This window comes from Ahaetulla prasina, chromosome 1, assembly GCF_028640845.1.
Source record: "Ahaetulla prasina isolate Xishuangbanna chromosome 1, ASM2864084v1, whole genome shotgun sequence".
Classification (NCBI taxonomy): domain Eukaryota; kingdom Metazoa; phylum Chordata; class Lepidosauria; order Squamata; family Colubridae; genus Ahaetulla; species Ahaetulla prasina.
This window is the reverse complement of record NC_080539.1, coordinates 131,299,637-131,316,302: the sequence shown is the minus strand read 5'-3', so window position 1 is coordinate 131,316,302 and position 16,666 is coordinate 131,299,637. Positions and strand designations below refer to the sequence as shown.

The window sequence follows — 16,666 nt, the reverse complement described above, 5'->3', positions numbered from 1 at the left end:
ATTTTGGTGTGTTTGTTACAGCTGCACACAGAGTTCAGTGGAAAACTCCTGATCCTACATAAGAGGCGGATTGCCAACTGATAAATAGGCTGCAGGTGGTGTTTTACAATCATAACAATACACAATGCATGCCCTTGTTCAGAATAATATGGGGTTGGCAGAAAGAGCTCCCAGAGGTAGAAGCTTCAGATAGTGGGATGTACATAAGAACAGCCAAAGACAATTTGCAGGCAACATTAAACAACAGCTACCCATTCTTTCACTTGTTCTGAAACAATAGTCATCTTTGTTTGCCTTAGGAGGAAGATTGTTTGTAGTACTAGAACTCCTATTAACCACTCAGGCAATAGCTTAAGGGTAGAAGTGGATCCTCCATCATTTCTTTATCTTACAATTGTCCATTTAGAGTTAGACAGTTGATTCAAAAACCAAAGTGATACAGTAAATGCAAACTCCTTGCTGCCATCTAGTGGTCAGGTGGATTAGTGCCCCCCTCATTGGTTTCCTTGTTTTTAGTGTTTTGCTATTTGCATCTTGTTTCTCCTTTTCTTACTTGTTTGCTCCTTAAGAGCTGCCTTGAATTTTGTATAACAGGAGTGGCAAGCAATGGTCTAAGGCAAGGGTGTCAAACTCAAAGCCTGCAGGCCACATTGGGCCCATGGGGTGCTTAGATCTGGCCTGCGGGGCCACCCTGGAAACAGTAAAGGACCAGGCCACGATGCCTCTGCCAGTGAAAATGGAGGTCGGGTGGGCTGCATGCGGCCCTCCCAGGCTCCTTTTTTGGCCGTGATGGCCTCCTAGAGTCCTCTGCCAGTGAAAACGGAGCCAGGCAGGCCGCCTGTGGCCCCCCTGAGCTCTGTTTTTGCTGGCAAAGGGTTGCAAGAGGCCGTCACGGCCGAAAATGGAACCTTGATGAGTGACTTCGAGCTGGCCATTCCCATCCCCCCCTCTCCCCTGTGGTCCCCCTGAGGTCAAACATAACCCTGACGCGGCCCTCAATGAAATTGGGTTTGACACACCTGGTCTAAGGCAATGGTTCTTAACCTGAGGTAATTTGAACATACCCTGGGGGTAATATAGCAATTTTTAAAAGTGTTTGTTCGGGAACTGGTTTGAAATGGCTGCTGTTGCTGAGATACTTATGTAAAAGACTCTGGGTTTTGTGGGGATAGTGATATGGAGGTAATGACATTATCTGAGACAGGAAAAGAATTAATTGGGTCAAATATTTCAAATCCCACTGCTCTGATGGCTGGATATTTTTTGGAGCCCTCTCCCGATGGCCCGCCCAGAGTCCCCCAACACCCAATTATGCCAGTGGAACGACTTGTCTAATTACTGAAAAGCACTCTCTTAACTGTCTGTTAAGAGAGAAAAGTCTGCTGCAGTGATTCATGTTTTACTGTTGTTGGTTGTAGGATTTTTTTCCCCCAATAAAAAAAAAAAACCCGTTTGTAACCTTCTGCCAGTGAAAGACAGCCCCAGGGTATAAAAGCAGACAATAAATTGTAGAAATAAACATGGAAATGCTAAGACGCAGGAGCTTATCATATGCATGAGGAATTTTTTTTAAAAGGTTCAAAGTGTACTTAAATAAATTCCTGCAAGGTTAAACTTAAAATATGTCTTCTGTGGAGGGAAGGTATTATTATCTGACTTGCATAAAAGCCTGCTTAACTGCATGAGTTGCTATAGAATAAAAGATTTTAGGTCAAGGTATTTTACATATGAGCAGTGAAGACCAGGTTTTTCGATTTTTTTACATTTCCAACAAGGAAGCTCCTCTTCAGACCATAAAGCTGTTGGTGGATAGAGTGAAGCAGTAAATAGGTTAAAAACCAGACAATTTTCCTTTAAGAATCTACAACATTCTGGACGGTGTTTTTTTTAAGTGATAAAGTCGACACTTGCAAGCAGTGCTGATAAGAATCCTTTTTTTAAAACTCACAGGCCTTAATTGTCCTTTGCACGTTAATTATCAGAGAAGCAGGGTGTCTTGACTCTGACAATTTGCCAAATGATTTTTCTCACCATTTCCTATTTTCTTTAAAGGTAACAGATCATTTCATCATTTTGTACACCGGCTAGCATCTATAAAGGTAATTGCTATAGGCAAGTGAATTCAAGTATGTAATCTGTAGTAGGCAGGGATTGTGGGGAAAGCTTGTCTCGAGTAGATTCTAGCCTGTCTTGCTAGATTCCAGCAGCTCCCTTGCCAGGAGCCAACCAAAGTACATCTGGCTGGGGAAGCAGATTTTTTTAAAAACCTCCTTAGCTAAATAGCTGCCACCAGTTTTAATATGGAGCAGTTCATTCACTGGGGCAGGGATGGGTAGGCCAACTAGCCACATGCAGTTTCTTCGCTTCCTATTTGCCCTCCTTAGAATAGAATGAGCTGGAAGGGACCTTGGAGGTCTTCTAGTCCAGCCCCCTGCTCAAGCAGGAGAATCTATATCATTTCAGATAAGTGACTGTCTACACCAGGGGTGTCAAACTCCCGGCCCACAGGTAGGATGCATCATGTGCTGGCCATGCCCATGTCTGGTTTAGCGAAGGGGGCAAAAGTCCCGATATGTCACGTGATACAGCCATGACAACACAAGTTTGACACCCCTGGTCTAGACTGTTCTTAAAAACATCCACTAATGGAGCACCCACAATTTCTGAAGGCAACTGTTCCACTGGTTAATTGTCCTCACTGTTAGGATGTTTCTCCTTAATTCCAGGTTGCGTCTCTCTTTGATTAGTTTCCAACCATTGTTTCTTGTCCTTGCCCTCTGGTGCTTTGGAGAATAAGTTGACTCCCTCCAAGAGGCCTCCCATTTTATCTTCACTTTGACAAGTCCCAAAAAGAAAAAAAAATGAACCACATTCTTCTATTGATTTCATAAGTATTGTACATTATGATTTAAGCTAGATTTGAGCTAGATTTTAAATTTATGGGTTTTAATTGGGTTTTATTTTTATATTTTAATAACGGGCTTATAGAATAAGTTTTTTAATTGTTTTTATATTGTATTTATGTGTTTATGTGTTTTTAAGTGCCTGTAAACCGCCCTGAGTCCTTCGGGAGATAGGGCGGTATATAAATATGATTAAATAAATAAATAAATAAAAAATAAATAAATTTATTTATAAAGTCATTCTATTTTATATTTATATCTGTACCGGAGAAAGTTAGAAGTTTTTTTTTTTTGAGGCTCTTTATTGACTGCACCCTCAATTTTGCTTTCCCCCCTTTTTTCTCTTCTCCAAGTTCTTTCCTTTTTATAATTTGTGTTTTTTATACCTTTACTGTATTTTTTATTAGACTATTCCTATTTTTTAAATGATTACTCTCTTTGTAATCTAAGTACTTGTGTATCACTTAAAATATTTTATTTGGCATTTTACCTGTTGATAAAATTAAAAGGATGCTGGAATTTCTTTTTCTTTCTTTCTTTCTTTCTTTCTTTCTTTCTTTCTTTCTTTCTTTCTTTCTTTCTTTCTTTCTTTCTTTCTTTCTTTCTTCCTTCCTTCCTTCCTTCCTTCCTTCCTTCCTTCCTTCCTTCCTTCCTTTCTTTCTTTCTTTCTTTTTCTTGGGTGCCTAACAGGGATGAAATGCTCCAGGTTCCCACCGGCTCACCCGATTAGGTAGCGATGGCAGCTGCTGGTTCGGAGGACCGATACAAAAATCCCTGCCCCCCCCCCCCGCCTCTGCTGAGCCGCACCATCAGCAGAGGTTTTATTTTTTTACTTTTAAAAGTTTTTCTTCAGCTGAAACATGCCTTTAAAAGTAAAAAAAAAAAACCTCTGATGATTGCGGGGCTGAGCAGAGATCATCAAAAACCTTTAAAAGTTTTTTTTAAAAAAACCCTCTTCAGCCGAAGGGAAAAAAAACAAGAAAAAAAACAAGATTTTAAAAGCCTCGTCTGGCGATCCCAGAGGAGTTTCCTGATACTCACAGGCTTTTGAATTCACTTTTTAACAGCCTCCACTTACAAGAGCCCCCACCCATGCCCAGCCAATTCCCCCTCCTCACTTACCTATAATTACTGCTCTTTCGGGCTGGCAACGCCATGCTTTCTACTGAAGAAAAAAAAAAGCTTGCTTTGACTTCCTGCTTTGCTGGCTGAGGAACTCTGGGATTTGAAGTCCACAATAAAATAAAATAAAATAATAAAATAAAATATTTGTGCAGCTTTTTGAGATTTGGTGTGTTTCTGTAGTGTTTCACTCTAACTACACAAACACACAAAATCTCAGAAAGCTGTATGTGGCGTTTTGTGTGTGTGTGTGTGTGTGTGTGTGAGTTGTGTGTGTGTAAAGTGTGAAAGTTGGTTTTTGAGCGTTTTGTGGCTGTGAAGTGTGAAGTGCAGCTGCTTTTATATTGTGTGTGAGTCTGTTGTGTTGTGTTGTGTTGTGTGTGTGTAAAGTGTGAAAGTTGGTTTTTGATACCTCATTGTTTTTTATACTTTGTTTATTATTTTTATTATTTATTGTTATTGGCCATGCCCACCCAGTCATCTGACCACCAAGCCACGGCCACCAATTAAGCCACGCCCACAGAACTGGTAGGGAAAATTTTTAGATTTCACCCCGGTGCCTAAGTATAAAAACTGGATTTGTATACTCCTATGAGCTCCTTCTGTTCCTTTCTCGTCTACAAATCTCTTTACTTCCTTTGTATTCTCCTCCTTCACATCACATCCCTTTTTGTGTTCAATAGGACAAGTTTATATGGTGCTATTTTTTGTTAAGAGTGCTTAAGAGAAATACCACTTCAAAGAGGCTCCAGTGTTCTTGCTTGAAGAGTGACTTGGTAAATGTGGAATGTGGATTATTGCAGAAAAAAAATGTGGGACGTGGAGCTTATTCATAATATAAAAACTGCAAAAGGAACATAAAGCCTGCAAAATGAGCTAGGTCCTTGGCTTTGTTTATACCAGTTAAGCCATCAAATGATTTTTCTTGCATTTAGTTTAATGCAGGGGTGAAATCCAGCAGGTTCTGACAGGTAACCAGTAGCAGAAATTTTGAGCAGTTCGGAGAACCGGCAAATACCATCTCTGTCTGGTTTCAGAGTGGGGTAGGAATGGAAATTTTGCAATATCCTTCTCCTAGGAGTAGGGAGGGAATGCAGATTTTGCAGTATCCTTCCCCTGGAGTGGGGTGGGAATGGAGATTTTGCAGTATTCTTCCCTGCCATGCCCACCAAGCCACACCACGCCCACCAAACCATGCCCACAGAACCAGTAGTAAAAAAAATTGGATTTCACCACCGGTTTAATGTAATGTGAGAACTAGATTACCATTGTTATTCAGCCTCTAGATTTGTAGGTGTGTTCAGAACATGGCCTTGAACAAGTTTGATTTCAGGTTTTTTTGTGAGTTTTTTTCCCTATATGATAGGAATATAGTGTGACAGGTTCAGGAATGAATTATAATGTTGACTGAGAACCTGAATGAATTATAATGAATTTTAAATAGGCTGTGTGATGCCACAAACAGCATGGATCTGAAAATTAATATAACAGAAACAAGATGGTTCTGTTTGATAGGGAAGATGAAATGATTGCAAATTGTGCATAAATGATGAAAAATTAGAACAAGTTGATGAAGAATTTTTTTAGATATGTAAGCCATAGTAGGAACATGGTGTACAGGATGTGTTATGATGCAAGGAATGAAAGTTAAAAGCAAAAGTTGTGTACCAGAGTGTATTTCTGCCTACTTTATTACATGGAAGTAAGAGTTGTGTATTACATGAATTACATAAAGCAAACTGAATGCAATGGGAATGGACCACTTAAGAGAAATGTGGTAAAATAAAAAAGGTCAAAAATGAATGGCTGATGATGTTAATTGGTTCTGAGATGTGCGATGAATAGAATTATATTATTGGCCAAGTGTGATTGGACACACAAGGAATTTGTTCGTACACTAAGCTCTCAGTGTACGTAAAAGAAAATATACCTTCATCAAGGTACAACACTTACAACACTTAATGATAGTCATAGGGTACAAATTTAACACTTAATGATACAACATTTAATGAAAGTCATAGGCTACAAATAAGCAATCAGGAAACAATATCAGTATAAATCGTAAGGATACAAGCAACAAAGTTACAGTCATACAGTCATAAGTGGAAGGAGATGGGTGATGGGAACGATGAGAAGATTAATAGTAGTGCAGATTTAGTAAATAGTTTGACAGTGTTGAGGAATTATTTGTATAGCAGAGTGATGGCGTTCGGGAAAAAACTGTTCTTGTGTCTAGTTGTTCTGGTGTGCAGTGCTCTATAGCGTCGTTTTGAGGGTAGGAGTTGAAACAGTTTATGTTCAGGATGTGAGGGATCTGTAAATATTTTCACAGCCCTCTTTTTGATTCGTGCAGTATACAGGTCCTCAATGGAAGGCAGGTTGGTAGTAATTGTTTTTTTCTGCAGTTCTAATTATCCTTTGAAGTCTGTCTATCTTGTTGGGTTGCAGAACCAAACCAGACAGTTATAGAGGTACAGATGATAGACTCAATAATTCCTCTGTAGAGCTGGATCAGCAGCTTCTTGGGCATTTGAGCTTCCTGAGTTGGTGCAGAAAGAACATTCTTTGAAAGAGGGAGAGACAGACAGACAGACAGAATCACTATCAAATAATGCTGAATTATAATCCAACTATTTTTATAGTAGAAATTCAGGGCAAGTTTTTCCTGTTAGAATGGAGTGATAAGAGAAGTTAATTGACTTCATTTCAGGAGATTAATTATGTTTTAAAAAGTACAAGAAGAAGCCTTTCAAACAACAACATACACAAACTATTTTAATTATAGGTTATTAATGCACTAGATTCTTTATAGTAATATCAGATTTTAAGGGGTGGGGTTAAAATGATTAAGACAGTGCTTTAATTTATGTGAGAAAGGAGTAACTGCAGTATTACATCTTTTATTTATTTATTTAATTAAATTTTTATACCGCCCTTCTCCCGAAGGACTCAGGGCGGTTCACAGCCAGATAAAAACAAAACAACAGTACATAAATACAAAATAAAACAATATTTAAAAAACTTATTAAATTTGGCCAGGATTAAAATATATTTAAAACAATAAAACCCACTAAGTAAAATTAAAAACCGAATAAAAAGTCTAAAATTCTATGCCAGTCCTACGCGGATAAATAAATATGTCTTCAGCTCGCAGCGGAAGGTTCGAAGGACAGGAAGTTGACGAAGTCCTGGGGGAAATTCGTTCCAGAGGGTGGGAGCCCCCACAGAGAAGGCACTCCCCCTGGGGGCCGCCAGTCGACATTGCTTGGCTGACGGTACCCTGAGGAGTCCCTCCCTGTGAGAACGCACAGGTCGATTGGAGGCAAACGGTGGCAGTAGGCAGTCCCGTAAGTAACCTGGTCCTAAGCCATGGAGCGCTTTAAAGGTGGTAACCAACACCTTGAAGTGCACCTGAAAGACCACAGGCAGCCAGTGCAGTCTGCGCAGGAGTGGTGTTACATGGGAGCTACAAGTGGCTCCCTCTATCACCCGCGCAGCTGCGTTCTGAACCATCTGGAGTCTTCGGGTGCTCTTCAAGGGAGCCCCATGTAGAGAGCATTGCAGTATTCCAAGCGAGAGGTAACAAGAGCATGAGTGACTGTGCATAAGTCATCCCGGTCAAGAAAGGGGCGCAACTGGCGGATCAGGCGAACCTGATAAAAGGCTCTCCTGGAGACGGTCATCAGATGTTCTTCAAAAGACAATCGTCCATCCAGGAGAATGCCTAAGTTGCGCACCCTCTCCATCGGGGCCAGTGACTTGCCCCCAACAGTCAGCCGCGGTTGCAGCTGACTGTACCGGGGTGCCGGCATCCACAGCCACTCCGTCTTGGAGGGGTTGAGCTTGAGCCTGTTTCTCCCCATCCAGACCCGTACAGCTTCCAGACACCGGGACAGCACTTCGACAGCTTCGTATCATCAGCGTACAGTTGGTAACTCACCCCAAAACCATTGATGATCTCACCCAGCGGCTTCATATAGATGTTGAACAGGAGAGGCAAGAGAATCGACCCCTGCAGCACTCCACACGTGAGGCGCCTCGCGGTCGATCTCTGCCCCCCTGCCAACACTGTCTGCGACCGGTCAGAGATGTAGGAGGAGAACCACCGATAAACGGTGCCTCCCACTCCCAAACTCCCCAACCGGTGCAGCAAGATACCATGGTTGATGGTATCAAAAGCCGCTGAGGGGTCTAACAGGACCAGGGCAGAGGAATGACCCTGTCCCGGACCCTCCAAAGATCATCCACCAACGCGACCAAAGCCGTCTCCGTGCTGTACCCAGGCCGGAAGCCGGACTGGAACGGGTCTAGATAGACAGCTTCATCCAGGTACTGGGGTAACTGGCATGCCACCACACTCTCTACAACCTTCGCCACAAAACGAAGGTTGGAGACCAGACGATAATTTCCTAAAACATCTTGAATTATAGTAGGGAAGGCCTGAGAAGAGGAGCTATGGAACAATGCTGGGCATCAGTAGAAACTTGGCATAAGTGTGGTTCTTCAACTTTATCACTCCAATTAATTTGGATCATTTATTTTTTTATTTTATTTATTAAATTTATACACTTCCTGTAACATGGGACAGAATGGGAAACTGGCAGAATAGTTTATTTATTAGATTTTCATCCAGCCATTGTAACTTTAAAAATAATTCAAAATGGCAAACATATTATTCCTTCCTTCTCCTATTTTCTCCATACAACAATAGCCCTGTGAGCTGGGTTGGCTGAGATAAAGTGACTGTTTAGTGGGCTGTACCAGTGGTGGATTTCTACTGGTTTGCTCCAGTTCGGGCAAATGGTAGAAGGCTCCGCCCACCCACCCGGCGCATGCACAGAAGGTTCTGCACATGTGCAGAAGCGCTGCAAGTGAGCGAAGCGAGCACGCATGTGTGCTCCCAGTTCCAAACTGGTAGCGAAGGTAAGTGGAACCCACTACTGAGCTGTACTCATCCTGATGAGGCTTAACGGAGGAGAACAACTTTCATTGTTGAAACTTGAGGTTCACTTTTAGAAGCTTGTCTGAAAACAAATCTCTGATCATTTTCACAATTGGGAAAAAAGCTTATGGACAAAGAAAATGGGAAAATGTTGTTTTCACAAGGGTAGAGCCATTTTAGACTTATTTTATTTGAAGGAAAAAAGCTATCGGTATGTGCTTCAGTGAACTAATATTGACTGGGTTCACACATCACACAAACCCATGGCTATTTAAAATATACCTTAGATGACCTATAAATAGTGAATTCACATATGCTAAGCCATAAACTGCATTTTATAAACCATGATAGATGGGAGTTACATCATATACTTAGCCAAAAGCAATTAGCTATCAATATGACTTAATGAAAAATGTAAAGCAGTAACTGTGATTGGATACAATATATACAAAATACTGGCTTTGTATCTGGTTCACTAAAGTATGAAAAATATTTTTTTTCTGTATTTTGCTAATATGAGATAAAGAAAAACAAGGGTCATATGAATTTGAATGTCATGTCAAAGAAAAAAAATTCTTCCACTTGATGTCAATTAACAATATAAGCAAAACTTTTTTTTTTAAAAAATAACTAGCTATATCCTACTATGGGTAAAATAAAATTGCAGAAATACATTCCATTCTTACCCCAGTTAAAATAGGTCCTTTTTTTATTTGTGCATGTGTAATCTGAAATGTGAGATCCTACTGATAGTGGATGGGCTACAAATATATTTAATAAATAAGTAATAAACAGATATGTATATTTAACATAGATTTAAAAATTGACAGATCATGATCTCAGGGCAATAAACAGACATATCAGATTCCTTTTAAAATAAATCAAAACTGCATGATAACATAGGTGAACCTGCTTTTGGTGTTTCAGCTTTCATGTTAAAAACCTCTTTTAAGATTTTGCTTTGTGTTTTGTCATTTCAAATCAGGGGATCCCACCCGAGCCTTGGCTAAATGGGAGTAAATGACCCAGGTCACTCAGCAGAGCTTTAGAGTAGGGCTGGTTTGTCATGTTTAGCCTGAAAAGTTAGACATTACAACCAGAAATCATGAACTCTGCTTTCTTTTCTACATCAAACTTGAAACCAGAAGAAGTTGTCGAACTTGTTTCAAAGGTGTTGGCATGGCTTGGGGTTTGTCTCTGAAGTCAGAGTGTTTGAGTGAAATGGCAAAACAGGGAATGTATGAGCAATGAATCTATATATAATTACCTTGTTATAAGTGGGTTTGAGTGGTTAATTATTTACACTTCTATATCCAGTATGCCAGTGGAATAGATGAGCAGATTAAGCAGCCATTTATAGTCCTTTGATCTGTACTGATCTATGGGGCAGTGGTACTAGAAAGGAAAATAAATATTTAATTTATTGTTTATCCTGTGTTTTCATATCATAAGGAAAGCAGTACAATTTCTTGTGAGGAACACTGCAACTTATTCTATTTTATTTCTACCAGACACTTTAGATGGATGAACAAAATAGAATTATCTTCAACTCTAAATTTAGTTTATTAAATATGTTGTAGTTGCCCATTCTATTAGATTCCAGGTGGCCTACAAAACCCAGACAATAAAAACAAAGACACATAAGAAGAAAAATTTCTAAATACAGCAGGGCCCTGCAAATACATTAATACATGAACTCCAGACCTGGGAACAGAGCCAATTCTTAAGGGCTTTCTAAAACTTCAGGAAAGTGGGCACTAGTTGTATCTTCAGGGGGACATTATTAGTTATTTATTTATATATCTTAACTGATTGATCACACTATATTTTTTGACTATATATACCATTTTCATGTAACTCCTATAATCCTTGGCTCAGTGTCTTTCAACCTTGGCAACTTGAAGATGTGGACTTCAACTCCCAGAATTCCATAGTCAGCGTGGTTGGTTGGGGGGAATTCTGGGAGTTGAAATCCACACATCTTAAAATTGCCAGAGTAAAAGAAACACCGACTTAACTTATACCCTGTTTCCCTGAAAATAAGACCCAGCCGGAAAATAAGTCCTAGCATGATATTTTTCAGGATGCTCGTGATATAAGCCCTGCCCCCAAAATAAGCCCCAGTTAAGATTATCAGTCAGATGGATGCATTTAGTACTGTGTTTCCCCCCAAATAAGACCTAACCAGAAAATAGGCCCTAATGTGCCTTTTGGAGCAAAAATTAATATAATTTATATTACTGGCAAAGGATTGTGGGAATTAATCAAATACATCTGGAGGGCACACACACACACACACACACACACACACACACACACACACCACATTTATGTGTTGAAGGATGAACATTTTAAAAGTATACTTTTAAAAAAATCCTTTCTTTTATCTTTAGGATTACGACTCGTTTTTTGAATCCAAGGAAAGTAACACCGTCTTTACATTTCTTCGCTTGAAGTCTAATTTGGCCTCACAGGTGAATATTTATAAACTAAAATTTAAAATAAAAATGCATTTGGTATTACAATGTATTTTATCTTTCTTGTGTTATCAGAGTGAAATAGGGAAGCAGCATAAGCAATTTTAGGCACCTGAGGCCGAAACAGGAACCTTCATAGTGATGTTGCTGTCAGTCATGAAGAAGTGAAGACAATTATAAGGTTACCTGGGCTGCAAAAAATCCAGACAGCCATTAGATGGGAGCAAAGGCTTGTTTGGGAGGGTTAATAGATCTAATAGATTCTCAAATAAATTGGCCCTTTTTCACATGGTATTTGTTATGACTATTGATCTCAATGGGAAAATAGTGGAACTTTTCCTTGGTTAGATCTATCTAGGTAAATAATCTGAAATCCCCATAAAAAGAAAAATTGCCATTCTGAACTTGAGTGGAATAGTTTTTGTTGGCTGTCCTTGAAATTTTGAAAGAGGAAGAACTTTGTGAATAATTGATTTGGAGGGTGTGTGCTTGTAATGATATGTGAGAAAGATCTTGAGACAGAAGGTAAAGAAATTCTGCCTAGGGAGCAGTCAGATAAGAGAACAGTCAGATAAGATAGCCCATAGGTGTACAATGGGTAGAGAAAGCCTTTCTCAATTTCTCAGACTGTAAAAGAGACAGAGGGAGATATGTACTTTCAGACTTACAAGATTCTGTTAATGTAGCTTAATAATAAAGTAGAATAGGTCATCTTTCCTGTATTTCCTGTCTGGTTTACCTAGGAAACTGTGCTTTGTTTAGAAAAAAAAGCAAAACAGTAACAAAAACAGAAAAGTAGGCTGAAATATGAGCTGTATTTGATGGCAGCCATTTCTGTTACGTTGTATTGTTAATTTCTCCTGATCAGTATTTTTAAATTTAGTTATATGATTTTGCTAAGCCATTGCCATAAGTATGCTTTTTTAATTGTTTATTTTAATGTTTTACAGTTTTCCTAATTCACATTGTACAGATTTAATTCTTTTTGTAAGCTTCAAAAAAAAAAAGGCTGTAATAATTTATATGCATATATGTTTTTTAAAAAATTAGGAATCAGAACCTTAGGAAAACTCCTTGAAGATTCCAGAAGCACTTTGTCTGGGCGAATGAATTCCTCGATGTTCAGCACGCTACACCTTCCCTCGTGGATCACTGTGATACAAGCCAATATGCACCATTGGTATTTTGCTTGCTGCTGAAGAGATGAAAATAAGACAACGGATACAAAAAATGGGGTGATTGGTTGTGTTGGGTGCTCTTCTTTCTTTGCAAATGTAGCTAATGCTGTGGATTATTGTTCTGATATGCACTATTATTCCATTTAAATGATGACTTAAGATTCTCAAGAATGGCAAATGGCAGCAGAATCAGATCATGCATTATATAGTATCAGAGATTCAAGTGTTTACACTTTGCTGAGTTGAGAATTACTGCAGGGATGACCTATTGTTCTAACTGTGATTACAAACATCTTGAGCTTGCAAAGTTCTCATTTTCCAAAATACCAAAAAAAATAAAAAATACAATAATTCTCCTTGCAGAACATCTCATTGTTGTGCTATATGTGCTAATGTGTTTTTATTGCCATAAGTGGGCCTAATATATATTCCTGGTAGAAGCAAGAGCATCAATATATGGTTGCGATTCAGCCGTACAGTGTATAAGCCTTTCTGCATAAATGCCTAATTCAAGCAAGGATGTTTTTGCTTTGATGGCCATCTAAAAATGATCTCTTATGATCTCTCCACCTGAGAGACTAAGTTCTGGTGTTCAAGAACAATACCAAATCAACTGATCAGCAAAAGTAGCAAAGAAGAAGTATCAGCAATCTGTGTCATTCTGAACAATATTGCCAAATTTTATATTTCCATATGCCTTCAATGTCAGTGTCAAGCATTCATAACAGTAAATGCTGTCAAATAATTGTAGAGTCAAGTTCAAAACATGGAGTATACCATACATGGTGAGTAACATCTGTATAAGACGGAAGCCATGTTCAATCACTTTAATGGGGCAAAGGGTAGGGACTCTTCAAGAAAGGAACATTTTCTGCCTATAAAATGTTTTTGGTATTTCATGTGATTGTATTGGGTGAAGACAATATGGTATCTTCCACTTTTAAAGCACATAAGAACAGACAACCCAGTGACATACCGTGTTTCCCCAGAAATAAAACCCTGTCTTTATTTTTTTGAACCCTGAAATAAGCGCTTGACCTTATTGCCATGTGCTCAAAACCCCAACTGGGCTTATTATCAGGGGATGTCTTATTTTGGGGGAAACAGGGTACATCTCTAAATGGGTGGAACTACAGAAAAATAGCTCAGCCAGGACATTCAGTTTGGAAGGAAAGTCCTATTATATTCAATTAAATTTAGCCCCTGACAAGTGCACACTTCTTATTTAGATTCCCAAACTCTTACAAAACATCACACCTCTTCATTAGTACAGCTAGTTTTGGAAATCAGCTGCCTTCTTGTCAAAGGCGCTGTTTGGTGTAAAATTGGGCAGCTTCTGCCCAGTTTTGCTTTGGTTTAAAATTGGGTAGGTTCTGTTTGGACATAGCTACCATTACCCCAAGGACCTCTTTATAATTCTTTAAAAATGACAGCTGACTTCATCAAACTGTTCAGAAATAAAAGTATGCAGAAGAAGAAAAGCAAAGGGAAGCTGAGGGAGCAGAGGGGTCCTGATGACATGGCAGAAAGCAACTTCTTTTGTTTGTCTTGACAAACGTGCATGTCTTGCGATTGGTCACAGCACAGTAGCATCCACTGTGTGTTTAGAGAAACTCCTTCATCACAGACACTTTGTAGTAGGAGCACCCAGGACCTGTTTCATTTTTAAAAATCCAGATGTGTTCCATCCCAGTCTTGCACTCTAGAACAACATGTAATCTTTGGGACTAAATGACTTGATGAAGTGTGTTAATTTTATTGTATACACAGAGTTTCCCACCTGTTAGAGTTAAGTCTTATCTTTCATCAAGATGTCCTCTCTATGAGCCTCTTGATTAGGGCAATAAATTCAAGTATTCTGTTTAAGTAGATCTGGGGTGCAAAAATCTGGATGACCAATAGATCAGGGTTCCCAATCAGTACCACTCCATGGCTTGTTAGGAACCGGGCCACACAGCTGGAGGTGAGCTGCGGGCAAGTGAGTGAAACCAAAACAATCCCCCCCACCCCCGCTTCTCCCCGGTCCATGGCAAACTTGTCTTCCATGAAACCAGCCTCTGGTGCCAAAAAGGTTAGGGACTGCTGCCATAGATGTTAGAAAAAGGCGGTCTGCCTCCGAAACCACCCTAGCCCTTGGCTGCCATCTAGTGGTCACTGATTTTTCAGCCCAGATCAGTTAGCTGCATTCAGGGGAAAGCCTATATTTAATAGTGAAACCAGGTAAGCGTGATCTGTATTCAGTTACTCACTCAAAGCTCAGGGAAGTTTCTGAAGTATTTGTTATGAACAGGCATTCCAAGGGAGTGGGAAACTTTTAAGAATCCACTGTGTTATCCATTCTACTGTATACATGCAAACCCTTGTCATATTTAGAATAGGATGAGATTTTAGCTAATGTTAATGATAAGGTGATGTAAATTTAGATTTTATTGTTGCTTTGGATTCTGGATTTTTTGGAAGAGGGAGCATATTATTAGAATGCAGTTGCAAAAAGTGTCCCGTTTTCATGTCTGAATTAGATCACTTAAGCTCACTAGTGAATGCTATTCTATATTTAATTAAATGTTTGGCTTTTTTAAATTAAAAATTGGTCAGTCTTTCATTTTGCTTGCTATTAGATTTCTCATCCTTTGTTCTTTTAAAATTATTAATGATTGCAATGTCCGTTTTATCTGTTCTTTAAAGTTCTCCTTTTGGGATGCTTCATTCAAGCATTCTAAACCCTGGAGAACTTGCCAAGTGCTAGAAACTCTTCTTACGTGTTGTCAATATGTCAGGGGTGGGGATAGAAGATGAACTACTTGTTTTGGTTGGTAGCTTGCCTTTCTCCAGGAGGACAATACTCTTACATGGGGACTCAAACTGACTTTGCAGATAATAAATTCAAAAATAGGGTTAACACTGGAGTGTGTGTGTGTGTGTATGTGCGTGATATCAAAAACACTCCTAGAAGGCTGTGTAGGAAGTTAGAACCCCTCTCCTAGAAAAATGAAATATTCTAGGAAATATTTAAAAGGTAGAATATTATACCTCCCTAGATGAGAAATGGAAGGAAGCAGACTCACTCTTAATAGCCCCCACCCTCCTCAATAGCCCACAGCAGATGTCAGCACTTAAGATGTAAAGAGATAGCTAGGTCTATTCATAAGCGAATGTCCTCACCCAAGATCCAACAAAGATAGGATTAGCCCTCTATCCATCTAGCAACAGAACTCACCACATGACACCTGGGGAGATTGCATCATCCAGCAAGATTCAACCAAACTTAACACACAGACAACCTAAAAAGCTAGCTATGACCTCTGACAGCAACCAATCAGGATACCCTTCCTGTGCTCTAGGAAGTTCAAAGCCAGAGAGGGTACAAAACCCAGGGGCTCTCAGCATCTCTTCCCTTTTTCCCCCCAGGACCTCAAACCATGTGGTCCTGTCCACCATTAAAAACCATCTTTCCAAGCAGTCTCCATGTTTCCAGTATCTTTCTCCCCACTTGGATCTGAACCCAGAAGGACATTTCTTCCAACAGCTGCATCAAATCTCAGTTGCCAATGAAACTTAATTGGATGCAGGTGCTTGGAGTTGCTGAGTTTGACTTCAACGTGTCTTTCTTTTTCCTTTTTCTCCAGAGGTGTCCAGAATCATTTCATGAAATTCCCAGCTAGCATGACTTTATGACTTTAGGAATGGTGGATGTTAAAATTCAGTATAACTGAGGGTATCACTTAGAGACGATTGCCTTAAAATAGTACTTTTCAGTAAAAGTAATTACTGCTAAATGGAGGGGGGATCCCATAGGAGAAAGATGGGGATTTGATTAAATTAGCTGTCAGGAAGTGCCTTCTGCGAGAAAGTTTTGACAAAACATTAAAATTAGCTGCTGTTATTATAAAGAGCATTAGGTTGTCTAACTTATTCCGTGAAACAAACTTAGAGAATCCATCTGAACAAATATTAAGTTCAATCAATGCAAAATATTTATGCTCTTTATTCCTTGTGGAATGTTAATCTTTTCCTGGAAAGATTTCAAACATTTTCAAATAGAGC

At 39.3% G+C, this 16,666-nt stretch overlaps 1 protein-coding gene across 2 annotated transcripts in view; it reads left to right on the top strand.

Annotated features, from left to right (window-relative positions):
* Positions 1-15,399, top strand: part of SH3BGRL2 (SH3 domain binding glutamate rich protein like 2) — a 28,939-nt gene extending 13,540 nt beyond the window's left edge. The window contains exons 3-5 of one of the 2 annotated variants that reach the window (XR_009154286.1): positions 2,053-2,099; positions 11,361-11,441; positions 12,495-15,399. Coding sequence is in view for 1 of the 2 variants with exons in the window: in XM_058176087.1 (XP_058032070.1) it covers positions 11,361-11,441; positions 12,495-12,509 (96 nt within the window). In the remaining variant the exon portion in view is untranslated. The remainder of the gene's footprint in view (positions 1-2,052; positions 2,100-11,360; positions 11,442-12,494) is intronic. The other variant, XM_058176087.1, reaches the window with a different exon arrangement.
* The last annotated feature ends 1,267 nt before the right edge of the window (positions 15,400-16,666 follow it).